Below are 17,992 nucleotides of genomic sequence, written 5' to 3'. Positions count from 1 at the left end.
TTACAATGCATGTTATTAATATGTTGGCGACTTCACACGCTGACTCAATAACATTTTAGAGGGCGTTGTAAAATGGTAAGGTCACGACACAGGGGATCCAAAATGCAGAAGTAAAATAAAATTGGGCGAGCCTTGCTCACCTGCAACTTTCTGGCAATTGGCCATACGGCTCAACCTTGCAAAGGAACATGACCTTTCCTCCAAAAATAATGTGTCAAAGGGAAACAAAATGTGCCAAGGTAGAAGCTAGCCTACCTGGTCTGTTCTGCCATCTAGTGCATACAAACCCAAACAGTCATTAAACAATATGATTGTATGATAAACACAAATATTTACCTCTTGAAGCAGATTGGCTGGTGCCTGATGATGACACGAGGGATCAATTCCTTCATTTGAACAAATGTCCTGTAATCCTTTGTCCTAGGGTAAGGAACCCGACGAGATCCACATTTCCCATCACTCCTTGCTACAACACCTGATTCTAATGATCACCTCATCAGCAAGCTCTGTATGCGATGCATTTGTGGCCACCGAGCAAGCAAAACAAGCAGAACAAGGGCTGGAAGATAAACACTGGACTGTTCTCCAATTGCAGCACACCCGTTTCACACACACCACTTGTCGATTTTGAGTCTTCAATCAATCATGTGGGAGGAAACCAAAGAAAATTCACATGAACTGAAAACAAAGGCCAGAACAGAGACTCGAACCCTGGACCTCAAGTGTGACATGGATGCACTAACTACTCACCCACCATGCTAAGCTGACAGACAAACTAATATAATTAGTGCAATGGATAATCTAGTGTTGCAAAACAGAAGGCTTGTGTATATCTTCCATGAAACCAAAAATGAACGAAATAACATGCATCAGTTCATGAGTGAACTTTACCAGCCAAGTCATTAGCACACAGTAGGCTACTGCCATTGTTTGCCTCCGACCTTTTTATATACAGACCCCCCAAGGAAGAAATCGATCCTCTGCACTGATGTTATCGAGAGTGTCTTTGAGTTACAGCATGATTGGAGCTTTTTCACTTTTACAAATTGATATGGACAATTTTAGAAGAAAGGTAGTTGAAGTAATGAAAGGGGTGAGCTCTTCTTTAATAACTTGAAAACTGTTCTTCTGTGGTTATCGGGGACTGTAAGATTAAATGTATTGACACAATTAATTTGGGGGAACATGAAACAGTGTAAGCATAGTTATTTGCCTTCACGGGAAAAGCAGAAAGAAGCCAGCTCGACATGATAGAAATCATCAGGCCAGGTTATTTTACTTGTCAAGTGCTCCTAACAATGTAAGTGGTGATGATGTGTGTATAAATACTGCTATCTAGTGGTTTATTCTAGAAGTACTTTAGGAGCATTCCAGCAGCCACCATTTCTTATACCACTTGACCTCTTAAAGCTTGCTGGTGAACTGCAGTCCATCTCAGCTGATTGGGAGCAGAGACATGATATTGAAGAGCTTGTTTTTAAAAGATATGAAAACATATTATATTAAATGACAAATGATGATCTTGAATGGCAGTGTTAAAAATGCATGCATTGAATGATGTGGAACAATAATGAACAATATTCAATTTTCTGGAATTGGGTGAAAAAAATGACACACTCCAGGAGAAGATTGTATCAACAATATTTTATTCTCTACAAGTTCCAGTGTTATGTTTCCTATTTGACATTTCAAACCAACAGTAAGAACAAATTGATTTCTTTACATATTTACAAATTGGTTTGGTCATTATTCACTCTAACATCTCAACGCTAGGTCATGGACACGGGATATCGGTCGTTTAGTCACCGTTTGCCCATTTAGATTTTCAAGGTGGCCATTGTCCCTTGAATAATAATAAGAGAAACCTGAGAGCACGTCTCAGTGTTAACAACCACGGTGAGGGGACATTGGCTGAGATGCTGAGAAAATCTCGATGAACTTCATTTGGAAACACTGACAGGTAAATAAGAAAGGATGTGGTTACATGTGTGCGTTTGTCATTTTTGGAACTTTTAGTTTGGATGTGTTTGAGTAGCATAAGCAAGTTTAAAGAGAAGTGACATGTGCAATGAGTCCAACTTTGTCCTAATACTTTTGTCCATGTTGGGCATACACAATATTAGACTAGCTAATAAACTAATCAAATAATCCATCTGAACTTTTCCATCTTTTTCGTTTGAGTGAAGAATGGCACATGTACAGCTATGACTGCACCGATTTACATATATTAAATATAAACAGAATTATAAAAGTCAGATTTAGTTTCAACCCAGTGTAAATAACTCTTAGACGATGACACATGAAGATGACAGTGGCTCAACGGTTTCCAGGACAACAAGAGATTGCATTTCCCGACTGCAAATGTATCCAGGAAACAGCAATACAAATAAAAACATGAATTCTTTTGTCAAATTGCAGAATACATTTTTTTTTGCCAGAAGACAATATTGCATTCGGTTAACATACAAGAAATGTCAAAGCTGAGTTCCTTTGCTGAAAATTTGGTTAAAAATATAAACACATATATTTCTACCATATACAGCGTAAACATATTGGGTTTACCTGCCTTGTGAACAAAAAATGTCAATTTTCTGGAGGAAAATAAAGCAAGAAATTAAAAAATAAAACATCCCTTCAGTGAATCAGCAGGATTTTTTTTCGGTGCCTCCGACCCCACAAAATGTTAAGACACGAGTCAAATTCAAATGATTTCTTTGATTCTAGCCTAACGTTGTAGTTACAATATGTACAGTAAAAAAGAACAGTAATTGCTTCCTTTGTAAAGTGTGGGGGTAGAAATTATTTTTTTAAATATAGATTTGTAAATTTCACTAAGCATTAATCAAATAAAAAATTATTTCCAACAAGCAGCACAGAGGTGACAAATCAAATTAGGATAACAGTGAAGTTAAAAAAAAATGCACCTGCATTTTTTTTCTCTCAAAAAATATATATTTTTAAAATAAAAACAAAAAGGACAACAACAAAAAAATGGAGATGCATCCTTTGAACAGTGACATCATGTAAAGAGTTGAATGGGTATAAAGCATTTGACCAATCGTTCTGGTAGGCTGTCTAAATTGCTCTAAAAAGTGCTTAAACACAATAAAAACTTTTATTTTATAACATATTCTGTATTATGCAACATTTTGCATCTATAAAGCCTGTCATTCGCATTTTCTTTCTCTCTCTAAGGCCATTGCAGTCGTTGTGTCATTCTTGTTTATGTTCATCCAACATTCACTTTTTCAATGCATAACTATCAACATCCTCCTCCGATCCCAATTTTTGAATTTGTTGAACATCAATTGTGGCCAGAAAATATCCTTCAACACAGACCACATGCATTTACGAAGGAATTTGAGATGACCCCTATCTAACCACGGAGTGCCGCCAAACTGAGCTTGAAATGCCTGCATTGTTTTGGGGGGAAACAAAACCAACAGTTATAAAACCATCCAACAACAAAAAAAAATAATTTGATGATTTAATTCCAGTCTTCTACTTCCAAATAAAAAGGTAGGATAATTTTAATAAATAAATTGGCATTGTAAAAATCCTACTTTGTTTTTAGAATTAAAAAAAAAGAACAGCACACAGTAGAGAAAGACACAGTTGAAATATTCAAATAAAGGGCAGCAGGCTGTTTCAGCCCATATTCAGTTTGGTTTTCATCATTGGATTTTAAAAAGCAACCAAAAACTATGTAAGTCCTGTTTTCAAAGAGAAGTTTTCAGACCAGGGAGCCCGCTCTGCTTTGAGCGGGCACCATGACGGGCACCGCCCCCATCCGCTCCAGCGTGGCCTGGCTCACGGCGTACGAGTGCGTATGCTGCCCGTGCGCGGGCGTCACCACTGGCTTTAGGCTCACGGAGCCGTTGCTGCGTGCCATGGTGGGGGGAGATGGGGCTGAGTTTGTCGTGACCACCAGGGTCTTGGGTGGCGGGAGTGTGTGACTGCCGTTGGCAAAGGTGGAACTTGTTGTCGTCGCAGGCTGAGCGTGACGAGACAACGGGGCCGAGCCCGGTGCCGTGACCGCTTGGCCGTGCCCGTGGCCCGGATTCTGGGACTGTCTGTGCCCGTGTGTGCCATGGACAGCTGTGGCGAAGGTCTGTCGCGTGTCTCCGTTGTACCGTGTGTATGAGTTGGTGTCATAGTTGGGTTTGGGGTTGTGCCAGTAGCGACTGTTGTAGGTGTTGGTGGAGGTCAGGGTGTCGTTCTCTGAGGATGAGGCATCGGCATGGAACGCTTTCACTGATGACGACCTCTTTGGGGGGAGGTCGTCTTCCCTGTGGAGATGATCGAGTGAGAAGTCTGTCATGTTGGATATTTACTTGAAAAATTCCTTCGAGAGAGTCTCAAACAATAAATTGTTACAATTCTCCAAAGGAAAAAAAATATTGATTAACCTGATCTCATTGGGTATCTCCTCCTCCTCGTATTTATTCTTATTCTTCCAGTAGTAGAGGGTGACCACCACCAACAGGCAGCAGATGATGAGTGCCAGCACTCCAGTTGCAATGGTACCGGCTATCAGGCCCACACTCTGAGGTTGGGCTAAAGAATGTTGGGAAAAAAATTATGCTGATATTGTACATCTTAATCCACAGGGGTAATAAGAAGAACAGATTAATTAGAAATTACACAAAACTTACTCAGTACTGGAGTACCGGTAGGGTTTTTTTTCAATTATTTATTTGGAGGAGTGCTTTTGACTTTTATTTGAGTCATATTATTCTAAAGCAACAGTTTTAATTTACTACAAATTAGACAATTGCTCTGCTTGACATGCTTCATCAAAACCGAAAAAAAAAAAAACATTACATTCCTCGCTGTCACGTAATGCTACCTCTTTGACCCCATCTCTTCATTTTGGTCTGATTGTGTCAATCCCGGCAAGTTTTGACATCACCGATGAGTGATTGTTGCAACTTTGCTTGGTTTCATACCAGTTTGACAAATGTCACAGAGATGTTTTTTTTTAACTGTACATCTCATGAGTGAAATGTTTATAAATAGCAGCAGTGCCATGCAGCAGGTTTGTGTCAGAACGTTGTGTTTGGAGCACTTACGCGGAACAACCTGAAGATTGAGCAGGCATGTGCTCTTGCCAATGGCATTGGTGGAGGTGCACTGGTAGAGTCCTGAGGTACTGGTGCTGATGTTTCTCAGCGTCACAGTGCCCTGCATCTGGTCTGAGACGCACGCACACAGGTTGTGTTGTAAATCAAAGACACAAATCGCAGAATAAAACCCATTAAAGTAGAATCTAGAATGAATGAAGTAGAATGAATGACTTAAATTGCATTTGAAAATTCCATTTCTGTTACTACTTCGGCCATTAAACTTTAGAGGGCGCCAGATAGCTATAATAAAACGTACTGCAAAAGCCATCAGCACCATTTGGAAGCGTTGTTGCGCTTGTAATGAGTCTACAAATATTCTGTTTTAAAAAGGATAACGCTCAGTTTTGATGGACCCATTATTGGTACATTAATTTAATGAGTAAAGAGTTTTTTTTTTTAATTATAATCTTTGGTTATGTGCTTTTATTGAAAGTGGTTGAAAAGTCTACTCAAATATTACAGACTAATAAAAAACCTCAATATGACACAGAAGTTATGAGCACTACAAACTAAATCCATAATTCTAAATACCTCCTTGACGCTGAATCATATTTTGACCATTGAATATATTTTGCATATTTAACAACTGTTGCATATTAGTTTGTTATAGAGAATGGATGTATGAGTTAAGCGGTTACATGCACTGTGCAAAAGCACTACTTTCACGACAAGGCTCTGACTACTGCCTGGAATATTTTATTGACATGGAGAGTTCAATTTGCACTCACAAAAAATGCAGTTTCAATTGGCTTTTGTTTCGGAGGCCTTTTTGTACTTGAGCCTTTATTTGACCGGTAGTGTACACACAGTGCAACAGGTGATGAAGACTGTCTGCTGTGCAAAGGTCACAGCCGGATAAGAGAGGAGAGGCCACTGAAAAGCTCTCTTAGGCTGAATGCCAACTGCCGAGTGACCACATCCAGTTTAACACATGCAAGTGCTTCTTGGATGAAGTGTGAAAACGTCAGCAATTGGTAGTCAGCCTGAGAGAAAGGGGTGAAAAATAGAATAACACCAAAAATTCTTCATCACACACATGCAACACATTCCTCGTTCTCATTTGAATCACACAATCGGTCCTCAGAAGGATCACAGGATGGAAATCTCCAGGTATGGTTGTGATAAAAGTAGGCGGAGCCAGCGCTCCCTCACGTGTGTGTTACATTTACCAGCAAAGGTGGGGCAAAAGGGAACCCCGATGGCCAGCTTGTTTCTAATACCTTGCATGGCGTTGTGCGGCAGCTTGGGCAGAGCGTCTAGCTTCTCCCACGAGTAGGATGGTGTTGGAATACCTTCATCTGAGCTGCAAAACAGCATGATGTCGCTGCCCACATCCAGCGTTCCCTGGAGTCGACATGCTGGCACCGAGGGGGGCACTGAGAGATGAAAACAGTGGGTGGTGATATCGCAAGCACTTTACAATGCAAATATTTTATTTGGATTTATTTTATGCAAAATTATATTTACAAAGACCAGAAATGATATGGTCTTTTAAAACCAGGTGAGTCAAAGTAATTTATCCAGCAGGTGCTTATTGTTTGTGAATGAAGACAAATGTGTCATTTAAAAAGTACCAGTACTCAGATTTTGATGTAATTTAAATACAAAATAATTGAAAGTGTTTCCAAAGAGTAATGTCAACAATCATGTGGCATAACTACCTAGCACAGTGAGCCCGATGACACCAATATTGCGCCCCCCTCTGTCCGGGAGGTTGTTGACCAGACACTGGTAGGTTCCGGTGTCTGTCAGTTGGGTGTTGTTAATAAAGATGGAGGCACTTGTACTTGGCATGGTGGAGACAAAACCCACACGACCATTGAGGTGGTTCGCGAGGCTGAACACCTGGCCGCCCTGGTAGATTATCACCTGGATTGGCATATCACAAAAAGGGAGAAGGGAGGTGGCAGCAAAAAGGTGAAGGAGGGGATGGGTGTGGACAGAAATGAAAATATAGCGATTAGTGACAGAGCCTCAGTTAGAGCAATACTAAAATCCGACTGCTTAATTTATGTCTCTTTTGTAGAGTGCTATTAAGTGGTTGGGGAAGATCCAGTACAACCTTGTGCAAAAAAGGGGGGAAGGCAGTTCTACTCAGAGAATGTGTGAAAATTAAAAACTTGAACAACTTCAAAATCTCTCGAGAAAAGAAAAAAAAATCAAACAAAGTGAGAAAACATATTCGAGTAAGTGCTTCCTTCTAGTTCAGTGACTAAAGAGAACATACTAAAACGATGCATAATTGAAAATGTTTGCCTTCAAATTGTAATTGTATGTTGTGTGGCTCACAAGGTTGAACTACCTTTCTCACAAATCCAAATCTAACACATTCTTTTGAAGCCCTGCTGTGATTTTTAACTAACTTTGAACAAGCTGGTTTGTGTGGCCGAGCCCCCAATGCAAAACAGCTCTCAGCCCTCAGCTGGGCCTGCACAAAAGATGAAGAGGACACACACAAACACATGGCTTGTGCACATGCGCACAGCAACTCACACTCAGAGGGGAATCAGAGGGGCCCATTCACTTGGCTGAAAAGACTCCTCATTGAACAGTTCAAAGACCCAGCCAGGGAAACAACCGGCTTCAGTGTGTGTGTCTGTGAGCGTGAGAGGGATAGTTTTGATGAAAGCTGTGGGTTTGTGCGCGAGCACGTGTGTGTGCGTCTCTGCTGTCCGCCGCCGCTGCTTAACGGTTGTAAATTGTGCGGCTGCAATTTCCTGAGTGCAGCGCGCGCTCGCTTTGTCCTCTTACGTGCAGATGAATAGGCAGCTCCTCGGCTGTGATGAGAGCCCGCGACTTCATCTCCTCCAATGTCTGTGTAGTTTGCTATGTCACGGTGCATTCATTTTCTCGTGGGACTGGTATAGCAACGCATCGTGGGCTTGAGAGTGTGTGATTGCTGGGCCAAAATAACTGTCCTCGCTTTTTTCCCCACGTGTCACGACGGCACACTTTCCCCGCTGTGTTGTTTTATACTTTTAGAATCACGATGCTTGCTGAAAACAATCAATTGAGCTCACGTCAGTATTCAATTTGTGTGCGAATGAATGTGCAGAGGAATAAATAAAAAAACAGTGACAACTTTTGATGCATTTTACTCAATCATGATTGTGCATTTGTTCTATCTTTAAATTTAATCGAACCTCTCAACCGCCGTAATATCGAGTCTGTTGATCCAACGTACTGTACGTGTCTAAATCATCTCATCCTCCCGCGTGGCCTGCTTGGCTCGACCACTGTATACGAACGGAAAAGAGGTCAGCACAGGCATTCAGATGATGGACAGAGCAAAGAACTCTGCTAGCCCAAGTCTGGACACGCCAGCGCCTTTGGAACAGCTCTATCGTTCCTAACCTAACGTGTTATATTGCACGCGTGTTTTGTTTTCAGATGAGCATAGCCTACTTCTGAGCAAAGCCAAGGACCTTTTGGCTGCGAACACAAGGGATACAGCTACCGCCTAAATAAAGCCTGAATAAACCTTTAAACCCCCACGGCCTCCCTTCAATTTTCTAACCATAAGCTGCCACTGTTATCTCTTTCTATCCTCTGAGACATGACATCAACAATATGAGCCGGGACTCACTTTAAACTGCAGGTTTGCCATATGTTCCTCCTCTGTTTTATTGTCAATCATGTTTCTAGTGTGGATTTCTAGGATCCACGTTTTGCTCTGCTTATCAGCTTGCGCTCAATCTAGAATTCGGGAAAGTTCAACATTGTTGGTATTCTATCCAGGAGTGGCCATCCTGGAAAAAGATGATTGCAAGAACAGAATGCAAAGAGCTCAGTAAGGTGAAGAAGAAACTTATGTTGAAACTTTGCTACATGGATGAGGTTGGAAAAAGTTCACCTGTTGAGATTACGATTGTCACATTTTGGACATTAGTGCTGGGACACACCCACTCCTAACACACCTATAATGGGATCATGTTAATCAAACATGAAATAACTAGGCCTTTGGTGTCCTTGGTTAGGAAGGAGAAACATCTAAACATAACCAGCCTGATTGTCTTTATGTTTACCTGACCCATGGTAATAATCCTTTATTGATCCTAAGAGGGAAAATTCAATTGTAGTCTTTTTACTATGCGTATGGCATAGACTCATCCTCTGATGGATTGGGAGGTTCAGATGAGGATCAAAATCTGATCATCTGAAATACGTTGACAGATGTTCTCTATTACAGATTAATGTCATTTTTTTGCGCTACAGATTATCCCTGACCTCAATATAATCAGAGCAGCGGTTCACTTCAAATTGTACATTTATACTTTGATGTATTTAAAGAGCTGCTAAAAATATCATTTTAACAGGCTCGTAACTTTACTGGTGAGAAGAGGTAATTAACACTCCAACACAGATACAACTCACACATCACAGTCTATGATGTACATATACACACACACACCTTTTTTTTAATATGCACACACACCTTTTTTTTAATTTGTAACATCCATATGGCACCTAGGTAGCATTTCTGCGGCTAGTTAAGAACTAGCACAATAATCCAAAATTAGTCTAAAACTGATCTGGGCAAAGTAAAGCCATAGGCAGGCCCATGGAGATGTTTATCCTAAAACTCGAGGCTATATTTCTTATTTCTCCATCTATCAATTTCTATCCATCCATATTTTATAAGATTTATCTTCATTCGGGTCCCGGGTGAATAATAGCCTACCCAAGCCCAATTTGGGCAAGAGGCCCAGGAGTTGTCGCCGAGTAATCGATACAGTATTCTACCAAATTAATTTCAAGACCATATCCTTAAAAAAGAAAATCATGTGATGTGGCTGTAAAGCACACAAACACACCACCGAATGAAAAGTCATAACACCAAGCACTAATATTCTAAGTAACACCACAGAAGCCAAGTTCGGTGCGTGTGAGAGGAGCTGACATTTTTCGTGCTTTTGCGTTGTAACAGAGCTCAATAAGTAGCACTGTCGCTTTTTATCTGAACAAGGTATTCAAATTTGAGAAGACTGAGTGCGAGCTGAGTGGCCCAAGAGCGCTTTCGCTGACTATGAGGGTGTGTAAGTGTACAGAGTTCTGTTCAGTAATTCTTAATGGCTTTTAGCATCAACTGTAATCATTTATGACATTCTCTCTTCCCAAAATGACCTTGTTCTAGCACTGTCGCCCCCCTACGCAAATTCACACAAAGAACTGAAAGTGCTTTTTTCTTATTGTGTATGGCATTTCGTTGTTTATGACAATGTGCACTTGAAAAAGTTGTGATCTTGTGTTTACACTTCTAAAGTACATATTATGTAATACAGAGTGAAGGTGCTGCATGAGACTTTGAATATCTCGTGGCGGTGGATGGCAGCTAGCTGCTATCGCATGAGGTAATTCTGGTCATTACATTTGTCGAGCATATTTGAGCATCACAGCAGTGAGAACATAACAGCGTGATGTGCAATATGCACTTCTGGGCTTGTATAAATTCATGAATCTGATTTGACATATCTCTGGAGAACTTTGCATGCATGTTTGTGTCACTGCAAGTTGCGTGGACACGGTAAATATATAAACTGCATGAGCTATGCATGGATGCATGTAGATCTGTGCCGCATTTTGGACCAGCAGCATGTCTGAAGCTAGTTTGTGCCTGTGTGCAAGCGTTTGTGTGGAGTGAACAGCTGCTATATAGAGCCTGTCGTGGGCATGAGGTAATTAGTGCAGAAGATAATCATATTATTTGGACGGCCGACCAGCGGAGGTTCAAAGTGAGGGAAGGCAGGTGAGCTTGTATGGCCAGCAGCTGCATGTTAAATAAGTTAAAAATGAGTCCTGGAAGGATGGAAGGACAAGTGGAGGAGAGGTGAGAAAAAAAAAAAAAAAAAGGAGCGTGGAGCCATAGCAGGAAGTGCAGGAATTTAAACTAACTACACAACACAATAGAGACCAAATTATACTTGTTTCAGTCTGTTTCTGTGTAATGAGCAGAAAAAAAAATGCTTGACACATTTTAAAAGCAAGGACACACCTCTACAGCTATTAAAAGCTAATAGCTACAACGTGTACGTATGTAACTTATATCCTCAAGGTGCGTTCAGATGCACCAAAAGAGATTTTCAATCTGCACAAATTTGGCTCTAAAAAAATCCATGTTTTAACTTTGCGTGAATAGATTTATTTCATGCGCGGCAAATCACATTTTCGGTAACGTCACTTAATGTTTTTTATTATAGTAGCGACTTTTTAGAATTTAGCAAATTGCTTTTACTTAGCTCCAATATGAGCCAGTCTTGGGATCCAACACTATGATGACAAAAGCCCGATTAACTGTACTTGTGAAACACAAAATACTACTTTGCTAACATCTCAACCATGCTCATAGCTATTTCCGCAAAATACAGACTGATCATTTCAGTTTTTCACTGGCAAAAAGTGACTATATAGTATACATTTAAAAATGTACATTGTGCATAACCTCTTGACCTTGCATATGTGAGTATAAAAGAGTATCAAAAGTGTCTGGACATAATCTATTTTTCAAAATACTCTTCAGGCTCTATCTGAACACACCTTGATCCAAACCAACATCATATGTACCTGTTTTGACTGCAAGATGTCAAGGTGAAAGCAGCCATCCACATGAGGCATACGCAGTGAGGTTACATTGGAAAGGGAGTTAGAATAATCTATACTATACGTTTTCCATCCTTCCTTTAATTGACTTTTTCTTCTCTTGGAAGCTACGGCATAGAGTTCAGTTCCACGAAGAGCGAGTGTGTGTGACTGCACCTGTTCTGGCTGGTTGGCATTGGACAGTGGGATCACCATCCAGATGATGTTGAGGTTGTTGAGAGCAGCGCTTGTGGTGAAGGAGCAAGGCAGGACGGCTGCTTGGCCTCGGGCTACCTGAATACTGCTCTGTGACACCATCACATCCAGCGCGCGTACGCTCACTGCAAAAGGGAGAAGCAAAAACCAATCAGTGACTTCATACACAAATGTTAAAGTCGATCTGAGTTATTGGATCACAAAAACTGTGAAGCTAGTAAAGCTCATACTGTCAAATTGATATTATTTAATATTCAAAGCAAGCTACTCTTTAGAAATGTTCTAATCGCACCCACACAGTGAAACGTAGCATGAGATAAAACCATCGTTTGTGAAACAAATGTTGATCCCGAAAAAAAGCAAGGAGCTATGGATCTGTTTTGCTCATCTCAACACAGCTGTCGGATATAACAGACTCACAAAGACAAATTTGAACACGCACAACCTATTTCGAGTTCAGCTAAAGAAATTACAGCCTAAACTAAGTTACCTTCCCCCCCACAAGCCATGTCCGAAACCCTCAATGACTTCATCTTATCGAAAGATTGTGAGGGGGATGATGTCTCTGATAGAATTACAGATAATTGATCATGTCCTGTTAATCCTCTTTGTTAGTCATGATGTCAGAGTCATGAAAATGTGAGAGAACTACTACTTGTCTTTGCTTTGTTTTCTTGTTTTTACTTGCCACGAAGCACTTTGAGATTCCTCCGAACGTAAAGTGCGTTCTAAATATAATTTATTATTATTAGAACTAAATACTAAATATGGACCTTGGCTCGTTTGTGTTTTGTCTCTGCACAGCATTTTGCATACGCTATCAACTGTTTTTATTATTTTTTTTAACTGTCTGTCGCTTTCTTGGTCTGGCTGCAATTTCCTACCTACGCTTTCATCAGGCTGGAAGACAGAGTGTGTTCTATACACTAACTGTCGACACAAGGGAGGCCGGATAAAACACTCATCGATATAGTCATGAAAACATACATAAATAATTCAAGCCTTTTTACTTAAAGATATTCCACTCAAATGTCAGCCTCGCTGTGACCTCTTTGGACCAATCAATGTAAGCCAACAAATATTGTCCTCATTACAGGTAATGACTTGCCAGTAAGTCATATTAAAGGAAGGAAGAAAAAGAAAGATGTGGAACTATACTTATTTCATTGTTTTATTTTGTTGAGTTGTAAGAGTGATAATATGAAACACTGAGCTTTGATCGAGCACTTGCACTAATGTTTCTTTGATTGTTCTTGCCAGGGGCTGAGCTCAGTAAATGTCTCAGTGGTTATGTAAATTGTCACAGGATGTTAACAGAGCCCAGTGGAATCATTTTCATTTCAAACAGCCTCAAATAAATGGCCAGTTTACAGCTATGCTAGTTAAATTCAAAATTGGGCATCAAAAGTGTGGCAACAGATATTAAATAAAAGTGACAAATGTTCCAAATGATACTGAACATTTCATGAAGCTCATTCATCGAAGCTCATGTTCTCCGTTTGAAGACTGAGCAAAAGAACAAAGTGGGCTTTCTAGGGAGTCTAAATAGACTACAGGCAATCCCACAGCCCTTGAGGAGTGAAGGCATAAACAACATTGATGTGTTGGAAAGATCGTTTCTCCTTCAGGAGCCACGCGTCCAAGCTGCTGTTGGTTAATACATGAGAACGCAAGACACCACAAATCGAAGGTACATCGGTAAATGTGATGCCTGAGCTCAAGGCTCATCCTTGGTGGCATAGAGCAGGAGTTTTCAACTCCATTATAACCAAGAAGCAACTCGGGGCCCACTGCTTTGGCGGAATATTATTTCATTATGCACCAAAGGAGGATACACCTATACAGGCTATTTATTTGCGTCTGTCTATTTTGGGAATCTCAGCTACATTTGACATAATTTGGATGGGTAAATGCTTCACAAAATTTGATGAAAAATAGATCTAATCCAAATAATAAATCAATATTATTCTCAAAAACTATTTTCCATTTCCAATTTCCCGGACCACTTGAATACATCCACGGACCACTATAAGGCCGCGGACCACAGGTTGACAGTCCTCCAAACTTTCCAATACTTTACATAATGTACTCACATCTGCAAATTTACTGTACTGTACAGTAAATAATATTCACTTTTACAGTATAATCCACAAAACTAATTAAGAGCGTTAACAGTTGGCCATTTTTATGCATAACTACCTTTTTTTTTTTTCACAACAGCATTTCTTTGTGTGAACGTGAGAATTTCATGGACGTGGGAGGAAAAGAGTCCAGGAGCAACGAGAGATCGAGCGTAAAAATGCAGCTATCTCTTGCTTGAGGGGTAACAGTTGGCCTCGCTGATTCCGTTTTAAGTTTTATCTGCACCCTTTTAGAAGAGTTGGGCTGAAATGGCAAGTCGCTCGTGTCTGAGTGAAAACATTGAACATTATTGGACAAATGTTCGCAAATAGTATTTGTACATGACACCTCTGGCTGCATTCAAATAAAATTCGCTGTCCCAGGTGGTTCATTGTGAGATGTGTTTGTGTTGTTGTCACTGCCCGTGATGTAATCCATCATGCAAAACAACAGGCGTGCAAAAAAAATCCCTGTGAAACTCAGGTGGTATATTCGTGTACCCAGCTGTTGGATGGCAATTCATCACTAAATTCAAAGCATGTTGACAGAAAAATAGGTCGCATGCTATTCCTTCCTCATCGAGTCTTTACTTAATCTGAAACTAAAACCCTTGGAAAATCTTCTGAGGACTGTTTTGAAGTTGCTTGCTTTTTGAGTTTGATTAATTATTATTGTGTATAATGATTCTTTAGGAGATTCTTGGTTTTGTGAAAACATTTTTTTGACATGTTCAATGATTTTCAGCATAGTTTTGCATCAATTACAATGTAAAGAAATTTAATTTCATTTTCTATATCAGTTGAGTTGATTATTTTTGACTTAATGTTTAATTTGTCTGTCTGTATTTATTTATTTATTTATTTATTTATTTATTTATTACACATTTGTCATAAACTGCTTTTTCCCGACAGTTGTTTAACATTGTGTCACCAGCAGATAAAGTACATTATCTCAAATTGATAGACAAAAGCCAGTGACTACCCCAAAGTTAAATCCTTCAATTTGGAAAAATAACTGTCTCTTTTCATCAGTCGAAATGTATTCTCATTGCATGAGGGATTTGAAGATTTTTTTTTTCATTTTATTTTTCCAAACCCAAACTATGATGTCAGCTCAGTGTCTGCCAGTGATTTGCTCACATGACATTGCCTATTTACATCCATTTCTATGCCTTCCACTGATCTCCCGGTGCTGCACTCCACCCTCTTCAGGCTGCCCGCCAAACATTTGCCCATGGACAGAGCTTAAAAAATCTCTTGCTCATCCTTCCTCTCATCCCCCTGCCCCGCCCATCCTCGTTGACCTATTAGCCACATAGACAAACCGCTTGACGGGACTCACTTGACTAACCCCCATATATACTGCAAAATATTTACTAAAGGTAAAAATTACATAGCACAACATTTCTCAAGAGATAATCTTTTACGACTTTACTTGTGGCTTCTGGTCACACCCCATCACATGAGAATCAGCACATTCCGACTTTCTCCTCATGAGACTGAAGAAGGCCTGTTTTAGAGCACCGCATCTGACCACTTTAGATCCATTAAGTATGCATCAACAAGCCTTCTGTCAAAAACTTGCAAACTTTGCAAAAGAGTGTGCTCACTGTTTGGTGAGACAAATAAGAATAACATTGATATTTTTCCTCAATTTTCGTCACTACTATAAATTAAAAAAGATAGTGACCAGTGATTAACATTAAACTATTGTGCTTGACTGGGTAAAGTGAGTGAGCAGAAGGTTAAAGTAGGCCAGCACTACCCTTGTGCACAGATAAGCCCGGGCACTGGAAGACTACTGATAAAGCAGAGAACAGATGGCTCAGCACATGCATACTCAAACTTAACTAACACACACAACACACACAATACACACACAATGTCCAAAACCACAAAGTACCTACTTTAGTTGTGTACACTAATCACGGATAGCTAGTTCACGTGCAAACTCAGATTACACACATGATAAAAAAACCAACATGATGGTTTACAAAAATGAAACAAGACTTGAATTCTTCCCCAAAGACTCAACCAGCTACCGTCTCATATAACGCCTCTGTGTGGAGTAATTCCTTTTCTTGGCAAACTGCACGTTTGGCAAACCTGTCACAATGTCTGTGTATAAATCTAACTTCCTGGCAAGCATGCTGATCTGCCAGTACATGATTGGCAAGAGGCTCAATTTTGGTCTTTGGCAGCTGTAATCCTCAAGTCCCTTTTAACTGGGTGACATGCCCCTTGCTTCTCCCAATGAAGCGAAAAAGAGCAGTCGAGTATTGTCAAATTGGTTTCCGGGTACGTCTTGAACGACTTAAAGGCATAGATGAAACAATGAAGAGAGAAAAAAAAATGAGAGAAAAAATGTCTTAGCAAATTAGGTAAACTAGATGATATGAAACAATGAAGAGATTGGTTGTAAAATGATTTAATGTAAAAAAAATATTGTGGTAAACTAGATGAAAAGACATAGATGAAACAATGAAGAGAGGAAAAATATGAGGTAAATAAGGTAAACTAGATGATACGAAACAATGAAGAGATTGGTTGTAAAATGATTTAATGTAAAAAAAATATTTTGGTAAACTCGATGATATCAAGACAGCCAAATAATCATGTTGAAATTTGATTGACACCGTTAAATTAGTATTTTGTGCTTGTAGTTTTGAACCGATACCTTCACATCATTACCATTTACAAAGGCTTGTAAAATTTGTATTTAAAACTATATTTTGTTGTATTGATTTCAATTCATAATTTTGATTTCATATTTAATTTTAACATTAAATGGCTAAAGGAGGCATGTGAACAAAACAGTTCACTTAATAGCTCATTGAGTAGTGAATGTGGAGCTTCATTGTAGTTTCTCTCGTGTCTGAGGGTTAAGGACAAATCTTGACACTCTCTCTCCACTGTCTGCACGAACAGGTTAGCCTAAATGCAGTCTAAGCCTCTCGGCCGAGCGAGCAGATAATACCGGTCTGCCTGTTCCTGGAACCATCACTTAGCCTGAGGTAATCTTGTCTGCACCGCCTTGTACTAATTGTCTTGTAAGTCTCTATTGATTGTATTTCAGACATGAATATCCTTTCAACTGTTACTGTAGTTTTCTAAAATTTGATTAAATCAATGATTTGCAACCCACTGGCAAAAACTGTGAGATGGTGAGAATCAGCAGGTCCTCAGCAGGTGGTTCCATCCAACAGGAATAAGGACTTGTAACGATTTATCTTCTCTCCGAACCCCTGTGGCTGATCTTCACTATGAACACTCACTCAGTTCATTGTTTCTTGTCCCTGGTTGAATTGAATGGAGCGCGATCCAATGACTATATAAGACTGGGACTTGGTTTCTTTCTCCCAGATCGTTGCTGAAAGCAATGCTTTTTGTTCCATTCGTCTCTTGCTTCACATCGGCACTGCTGTGATTGCCCGATTTCACATGGGACTGAAGTAACAGTCGCCTCTGATCATAGGCCTGAGGCTTGCAGTGCCTGCACTTCACAGAAAATGAATGAGTCCAATAATTGTTCTGAATCCAGGCTCGATACAGTACACCCATTTTTTTCTGCGGTTTTGGGCTCTCCGTGTGCATCGTTAGTCAGATGCGTCGTTTTTTTGAGAAGCCGTCTGAAAAGATAGGACAGCTCCATGTTTGTTTGTTTACCTGAAGTAAGGGGATTTCAATTTTACAGTCACTCTATCAAATAACTCCCCATAATGATATAAAGAGCGTGACAGGGTGGGGAGGGGGCGGGATTAGTAGACAAGGATCGAGTTGTGTTGTTTGGCACTGAATGGAATCACCTCATGAACTGATTTGCTCCTGGATTAGTTCAGTTGTGCCGCACGACAAACTCCCCTGCAAACGATATTTGAGCGTCGAGAGTCCGCCGAAGATGTGCTTCGTGGGTGTCTCGGTCTTGTCGAATCAGATAATCGCGCGGATTCCATA

General features: G+C 40.1%; 2 protein-coding genes across 4 annotated transcripts in view; both read right to left on the bottom strand.

The window, feature by feature from the left end:
• lsamp (limbic system associated membrane protein) overlaps window positions 1–521 on the bottom strand; it is a 140,733-nt gene extending 140,212 nt beyond the window's left edge. Inside the window, exon 1 of the mRNA XM_088381508.1 lies at window positions 337–521. The gene's annotated coding sequence lies outside the window, so the exon portion shown is untranslated. The remainder of the gene's footprint in view (window positions 1–336) is intronic.
• A 1,108-nt stretch (window positions 522–1,629) lies between these two features.
• The window catches only part of igsf11 (immunoglobulin superfamily member 11), a 52,114-nt gene continuing 35,751 nt past the window's right edge, over window positions 1,630–17,992 (bottom strand). For 2 of the 3 annotated variants that reach the window (XM_088381762.1, XM_088381763.1), the window contains 6 exons: window positions 11,880–12,043; window positions 6,788–6,995; window positions 6,347–6,502; window positions 5,073–5,195; window positions 4,410–4,557; window positions 1,630–4,289 (listed from right to left, as the gene is read on the bottom strand). In XM_088381762.1, coding sequence (XP_088237888.1) covers window positions 3,734–4,289; window positions 4,410–4,557; window positions 5,073–5,195; window positions 6,347–6,502; window positions 6,788–6,995; window positions 11,880–12,043 — 1,355 coding nt within the window. In that variant the 3' untranslated portion in view covers window positions 1,630–3,733. Of the gene's footprint in view, window positions 4,290–4,409; window positions 4,558–5,072; window positions 5,196–6,346; window positions 6,503–6,787; window positions 6,996–11,687; window positions 11,837–11,879; window positions 12,044–17,992 lie in introns of those variants that run through there. The other variant, XM_088381764.1, reaches the window with a different exon arrangement.

Source organism: Syngnathus floridae, chromosome 7 (genome assembly GCF_059516105.1).
Source record: "Syngnathus floridae isolate MCC-2025c chromosome 7, RoL_Sflo_1.0, whole genome shotgun sequence".
Classification (NCBI taxonomy): Eukaryota; Metazoa; Chordata; class Actinopteri; order Syngnathiformes; family Syngnathidae; genus Syngnathus; species Syngnathus floridae.
The sequence above is the reverse complement of the archived record's forward strand: the minus strand, read 5'-3'. Positions and strand labels throughout refer to the sequence as shown.